Here is a 7720-nt window from a genome sequence, read left to right as displayed (position 1 = left end):
TCCAGGAGGCGAAGGCAAGTTGTTTTTTCAGGAGGCGAAGGCAAATTTTTATCAGGGCAGCTGCCGAAAACCAAGTATACCAAGTATACCTTATGGGCCACCAAGTTACTCTTTCTCTTTTTCACATTAGCTATACTCACTAAATCTACGTTGTTGGACGGTTTGGAGAATGGCAACGCTAGTGGGATGTTAGAATCCACCCGTTTCTGATCTCTTCTGCGTTTTCTGTTTCCCTCTTCGATACTTGAACTGGCAGTACTTTTCCTGACCATGCAAAGGATTTATGTACTGCCTCTGTGTAAGAGTTCTGTATTTTCTTTTCATTCAGTTATTTTGTTTTTCAATGATTGAGTGCCTTCCTGTATTATCACACCAACTTTCTCTGTTACTGCTTTCTCAATTTGCTGCATAAAGTCACACTCTGATCACTCATTCAGTTCTGCGGATTTAGATCAGCCTCAACCGCCATAACTTCAAATTCCTTACAGTACCCACACGCTTGGTTCATGGCATTAAATAGGAATCTGTGCGCCTCAACTGACAAACTCTGACAATCAAGACAGCTCCCTCTGTCACAGCACTCGCATCCAATCTGAATCATAATTGGCATACCTTTATTGCAACAAAATTGCCAATGGTAGCTCAACGTGTGCCCTTCTTCCTTTGCTGGACGATTTACTTGCTTGTTCTCCTTGTGCCATACATTCTTGTTCATTTAATTTGAGACTCCCAAGAAGATACTGACTACCCCGAGTCTCATTTCAAATCTGTCCAGCCTGAGAATCAAGATGATACTGACAATGCTGCTCGCTGTTAACACAAAGCCCTTTTGTCTTCAACTGCTTTTGCAGAGTCTTTTGACCATTTGTTTTATGGAACACATTGCAATAGTCTCGCAACCCCTTTGAGACAGGACTCATAAAAGGTAAGGCTTTTAAAGGCATATGACTTCACTTTATAGTAGCTTTCCAGCATATAATTTTGAACACATTAGAATGTGTGGGCATTTTTCCCCATGCTATCCCTCCATTTGGAGAACGACCATGCTCGAAGCTGTGACCCAATATGATAGAGATCGAGATGTCATGGTATACAGCTTGAGCAGTTAAACCATACACACCACCAACTCTAATATTGTTATTTATATATAGTCTTTCCATGGCGATAGCTCTAGTAAAATCGAGATATTTGTTGAAAGTGGGTTAAATATCCAGTGATAAAAGATTAATCCTACTGTCATTCATAGCAATAATATAATACGCAATGGAAAACTTTATTCATTATAGAATCCCAATTTTTTTTTAATGATAAGTGACCAATGTACCTGTATTGATCAAGGGAAACTGAAAAAGGATATTTCATTCACTTCTATTTTATTTAAAAAAAAAAACAGAACAATGGAAATAAGAGTTAAAAGGGTGAAGTGCGGTTTGCAAATGTGTGTGTAGTGTGGTGAGGCGAGCATAGCACACGTCTGACTTTCTTGACTTCAACACTTGCATGTGTGTGCGGTGATGCGAGGTGGGGCAGAAAAGCAGTGAGATTAGTTGAGTATGTCAAAGGGAGGCAGCAGATTTCTGAATTTGCTCCTTGAGAATCATTATAGAATGCCGCTGCTCAGGTGGGAGGAGGGAGATCTGGTCTGGTGTGAGCTGCAACACCTGCATGATGAGAGCTGCCTGTAGGGTTTTAGAGAGGTGAAGAATCACAAAGGGGATATCACAAAAGGTTAATTTTGAAAGATGAGTGACTCCATGTTAATGAACTTCAAATAACTCGAAGCTGAACTCATACATGTTCACAAAAGATGTAAAAAAAAAAATTGTAATACAGAAACTAGTCAAGAAACCTAAATATGGATGTTAAATCCAAAAGTTTTGAAACAAAACACCTCAGCCACATGGCCTTCAGCAAGGATACCTCTTGGATAAATCTGCCGTCTTTCTCTATGCCTTTTAATTTTCCGATAAAGGAGCTCCAGCAAATGACGCAATATTTGAATACTGCACAATAACTTTGTGAATAATAATAAGATTAGAAAGCATCTGAAAATGCAAAGCCTGTCCGCGTCTGCTTGTATTCAGACGTCATCTTCTTCAATATCCTCAAAATAACGAAAACAGTTTAAAACATATTGTTGCGGTTTTAGAACCCTCACTTTGTAAATAATACTTGTAAATAATATTCCATCATTTAAAAGGTTAAAGGTTTCACCCTTAGTTAGTCCATATGCAACACGTAGGCCACCATAGGAACTTTAGTTATTTCCTTATTATGTGTCAGATAAGGCTGTGATCCCAATAGTTGAATCTGCGTTGTGTCAATTAAATAAGAATAGGCCGTTCCGTTCATTTTGCAGCCGCTCTCTCCAAGCTACGCCATAATGCGCCCCTACAGTCGGGGCTTGTTGGTTAGCAGCATTCGCTGCATTGAGCCTTCATCCCCTTAGAGCTCGCTCCAAACGCCATTGAACATGCGGTCTCAGACCGAGGAAAAAGGGGGCGGGACACAAGAACGAGGTGTGGCCACGTCAACTCACCATCAAGGGCGGAGCCGGTGAGCCCTCACCAACCAACCAGGGCTGAGGTGAGCTCACTGGCGGGCGTGGTTTGATGAAGCGCGCATTGATCTGTGAGCGCATTATATAAGCGCACGCGCCAAACCCTTTGAAGGACTGCGCCACGGACAGCTTATTTTATAGGACTGCGCCACGGACTGCTTATTGTATAGGACTGCGTGGAGAGAGCTCGATTACCACGGACTTGGGGACTTGAGGAACTGCGTGAGGGAGCTCGTTTGATACGAACTGCCTTTGATATGAACTGCCTTTGATAAGAACATTGATCGGGAGAGAGAGAGCGTTGGCACAAAATACGTATTACGTACGCCGCATCCCAGTTCCCCCGATATCTGTAAGGTCCGCTTGCGGTCAACGACGACGCGCTGCCGCCCCGCTTCCATCACCACCACGGCACGAGTCGGGACCGGACGAGGAGCCTGGACATCTGCTTGGACCTTCCTCCCCTACCAGCTCCCATCCCGTGTGAGTGTGTCTGTTTGTCCTTGGGTCGTTAAGTTAAGACTGTATAGGTAAGCCTGCCCTGTGTCCTTCTCCTTCTCCTTTCTTGTACATTCCTTTCGTTTCCTCTTCTTCTTGATTGTAAATAAATCACCTTGTTATTTCTTGGTTTTTCCCTACTCCGATCGCATCCGTCTTTTCTTTCAATTGAGTACCTGTGGCACGATTTCGGAACCGCTCAGAATCGGGTTTAGTCTCTTGGTTAATGGCTCGGGCCGCGGATTGCTAACCGCTCGGCAATTTCCATCTTATCCGTGGTTCGAGCGGGAGTTATTTCCCTGCTCGCGGTCGGTGTTGGTAATTAGGTATTTGGGACCCAAATTGACCAATTACCCTACCCAAGACCGACCGGGAGGAGCGTTGTAGCTTCCAGGACTCGGGACGGCCAGCTTAAAAGGACAAGGGGATTAACCCCCCCCCCCCCCCTCGATAAGGGGAGAGCCGACCTCCGAATCCACAACAATGTACACAACACAACATGCATTTTAAGGCCATTTTCCCTGCAAGAGCACGGGCCAGCCAAACAGTTTAAAACATATATAAAATGAAAATTGATTTTATGTTCATTTAATGACATAATGTCATTTAATGCCTTGACCTTTGAGCTTTGGATCTAAGCGTTTGATTGGTGAACCAATCCTGTGACCCAATATGCAAATTCTTAAAATTGCATGTCAATTGGAAAAAATTGACGATTTTATGCAACCTTGACCTTTTGATCTAAAAAAAACAAAAAAAAAAAACAATCGACTCCTACCTTTTGAGTAGTTAACCAATTCAGCAAACTGATATGCAAATTATTTAAATTTCAGGTCAATCGGGTGAAAATTAACGGTTTTATGTGACGCTGACCTTTGACCTTTTGCCAAAATTGTTAATTTGTCTTCGCCATCTTCTCGTAATAAAGCTTTGTTGAAAATTTGATGACAAAACTCAAATGGTAAATTTAACTTTCAGATCAATTGGATGAAAATTGATTATTTTAGGTGATGCTGACTTTTGACCTTTTGACAAAATTATTAATTAGTCCTCGTATCATAATAAAGCTTTGGTGAAAATTTGATGACAATAACTCCAATGTTTAACAAAAAAATTATGACGCACACACACACACGGGACACGGACACACACACACACACACACACACACACACACACACACACACACACACACACACACACACACACACACACACACACACACACACACACACACACACACACACACACACACACACACACACACACACACGTCCGCTGCGCAGGGCTAAAAATCACATCTGTTCTATTTTTCACATTACAAAGCATAAAGTGAGTGAAACTTACCTTTTCCTGATCCTGAGGTGTAACTGTAGTTTGTCCAGGACTGCCAGACCCGAGTGATCTTGGGACTTGTGCTCTCGCATCACATAAACGAATGTCTCCTCGACCTGGGAATCAAGTTTATCAAGAATATGAGCAGACAGGAACGAAAAATGGGAAAGATTAAAATGGAATGAATAAATAAATAAAGACGACAAATGAGCAAATTAATAGGGATGGTGTACTCCTTTACTCTGCGTGATGTGCAGGTACAGTCAAACCTCACTGTCCGTGTGTTCATGGTATGCGCGTATCTGTGCTTACCTTTTAGACACCCATTCTCTCCCTCAGCGCCAATATTTCCGCGTGCCCACAGAAAATCGAACCCCTCTCACCTTAAACTCGTTGGGTTTTCACAAATTTTTAAGCACTTTAAATTTTTAGATAACAGTATTTTCCTTACTTCAACATTACGTGTTAAACTATAATACTGTACTGTAAAAATGAAAAGGATAAAAAATTTGAAAATTTACATTCATCCTTTTCCGTCTCAGCTGCATCGTCACACCGCACAAAAAGTGAACTCCTCCTCCCCATAAACTCATTTGGTTTTCATAAGTTTTTAAGCACTTTAAATTTTTAACGAAACATATTTTTCCCAAAAATCTTTTTCCAACAACAAAAAAATATTTGTTTCCAACTTTTCCAAGATCGGCAGAGATGGACATTGCAGCAGCCTGCCTCTCACCAATATGCTGTACCACTGTGCACAGAGTGTTGCCAACTGAAAAATGCTACACAGGATTAACTAAGAAAGCTGAGAGGTAATTTATATCAACCAAAATGAAGGTCAGACCATAAGTGAAGCCTGGTGGGACACCAGCCTTCAGAGGGAGATCTCGAGAAAGAATTCCATCAAGTGCAACCTATTGTTTCTGATCACAGAGAGAACCTGCCATTCTACAAGGGGCTCTTGAATACCATTTAGCATAAAGCTTGGAAAATAAGGTTGGATACCACAAACAGAAATGTAAGCTCAAAGTGTACAGACAGATGGTCCTGGTATCTCGTTTGACATTTAGTGCATCCATGCATTGCCAAGTTAAAAGAAGCAAGATGTGGATGGTAGAATAGTCGGGGAATAATCCAAACAGATGATCAGATATGAGGGTGTTGCAGAAGAGATAATTGCATGAGGTTTGGCAGCAGATACGTTCCATCACTTTGCTTATGATGCGAAGAAGGCTGACCAGTTTGTAGTTCAATGGATGAAACTAGGAACCCTCTTTGTGAATCAGGGTGCTGTTTTCAACTTTCATGATGTTTGCAATGAGGGGAGAATGGAGGAGGGTGGGTGTACCATCTGAGAATGACCTGGAGAAGAAGAGAGGATAGGGCAGAAGCACACTACTTTATTAGGTTTACTCTCCATGAAATGGAGAGTAACCTATTATTACTGCTAGAGTTTTTCTTATTATTCTTCCACCCTATTTTGCACCTCCGAAAACTTCATAATTAAGTTTCTCGGCAACCGCTGGTCGGATTGACAGGAAATTTTCATCAAATGATCGGCTAGGCTCGTAGAATTTTTTAATGCTAATGATGACGTCATAGGTCACGTGGTATGGGCGCCATCTTGTAAAACACCTTCAACTTTGCCCCTCTGTATCTCCGAAACGGCTCAATGGAAAAATTTGAGGAATGGCTCATTCTAAAGAACTCTGCAATGGGAACAAAAAACATGTGTATTGAGTATATCAAAAATGCTAACGTTGAGAGGTTAGAATTCGTCAAACACAGTTTTTCTCCCCCGAAAAAGAGATTTTTCCCCCAGATGCTTAGTTAAAAAAAACTCAGAATGCGAAAATTTTCGAAGTCATACGTCACATGGTTCGGCCGCCATCTTGTTTTCCGTGAAAAAACACAAAAAACCCTTTTTCTCCGCAACGGCTGAACGGATCGAGCCCAAACTTGGCATGCGTATTCAGATACCCATGACAAACAAAAAAGTCACCGAGCACGACGTCATCCGACACGTGGTTTCAGAGTTATGACGTTTTCAAATCTCAAACTAGAAATGGAATCACCTCCATAATTTGTGGAGGTATCGAGTGAAAACTTTACACAAATGTTCCTCATGGGGGGATGTTTAATCGTTACTTGAGACGTTTTTTTAAGTCACATGGTTTGGCCGCAATAAATAATGGAAGTTAAATTTTAAAAAGCTTGTAACTCTTGAACCACTGCATGGATCGACTTGAATTTTTAATGCAATGTAGCTCGCATCAGGTGGAACAAGTGTACAAAATTTCAAGATGATTGGATGTACGGTCGCGAAGCTAAAGTCTTTATTGTTGAAAGAAGAAGAAACACACCATTTTGTCCTCCCAGGCCATGACATCATCCGACATCAGTGCGATTGCCATTTTCAGTTTTAATTTCCTTTAAAAAACATTTTCTCTGCAATAATAGGGCCGATTGAGATAAAATTTTCACCATAGGAGGGACTCGGTCTGTAGAATATTTTAATGGTAATTATGACGTCGCAGGTCACGTGGTTCGGCCGCCATCTTGTTTTTCGTGAAAACACGAAAACCCCCTTTTTCTCTGCAACGGCTGAACAGATCGAGGCCAATCTTTGCACGCAGAATCGCATGCCCGTGACGAACAAAAACGTCAGCGAGAGCGACGTCATCCGACACATGGTTGCAGAGTTATGACGGTTTAAAGCATGAACCTTTAAAACGTAGCTCCTCCCTCATTTTTGATCCAATCGAGGAGAAACTTCACAGGTCTGTTCAGCATGTCAGTCTACTAAAATGTCATTTTAGAATTTGCGATAGGTCACGTGGTTTGGCAGATATCGTTAATTAAACGATTTTTTTTTTTAAAATGGATATCTCTTGAATCGCTTTATTGATCGACGTGAAACTTCATACTGTAGTAGAAGTCATGAAGAGTAACAAGTGTGCAAAATTTCAAGATGATTGGATGTACGGTCGCGAAGCTATAAGTCTTTATTGTTCAAAGAAGAAGAAACACACCATTTTGTCTTTCCATAACGTGCTCACGATAACGCGATCTCCCGCGGTCATTTGAACTTCAAAAAAAATTATAATTGCAGATTTGTCAATAGATGAGGCAAATTAACAAACAAATGAAACAGATTTGCTCAAATTCTGACTATTTTTAACTTGATCGTATTTCACTGAAAGTAATGAGGGACTGAAGAAGAAGATGTCCATCCAGGACGTCATCATTATAACGCGATCTCCCGCGGTCATTTCAACCTCCAAAAAAATTATAATTGTAGATTTGTCAATAGCTGAGGCATATTAAC

At 41.2% G+C, this 7720-nt stretch overlaps 1 protein-coding gene across 3 annotated transcripts in view; it reads right to left on the bottom strand.

Annotated features, from left to right (window-relative positions):
- Nucleotides 1–1254: 1254 nt before the first annotated feature.
- Nucleotides 1255–7720, bottom strand: part of LOC137431334 (cleavage stimulation factor subunit 2) — a 72307-nt gene continuing 65841 nt past the window's right edge. For all 3 annotated transcript variants that reach the window (XM_068122555.2, XM_068122556.2, XM_078781892.1), the window contains 2 exons: nucleotides 4405–4508; nucleotides 1255–1679 (listed from right to left, as the gene is read on the bottom strand). In XM_068122555.2, the coding sequence (XP_067978656.1) occupies nucleotides 1557–1679; nucleotides 4405–4508 (227 nt within the window). In that variant the 3' untranslated portion in view covers nucleotides 1255–1556. The remainder of the gene's footprint in view (nucleotides 1680–4404; nucleotides 4509–7720) is intronic.

Source organism: Myxine glutinosa, chromosome 7, assembly GCF_964187855.1.
Source record: "Myxine glutinosa chromosome 7, kmMyxGlut1.1, whole genome shotgun sequence".
NCBI lineage: Eukaryota > Metazoa > Chordata > Myxini > Myxiniformes > Myxinidae > Myxine > Myxine glutinosa.
The sequence above is the reverse complement of the archived record's forward strand: the minus strand, read 5'-3'. Positions and strand labels throughout refer to the sequence as shown.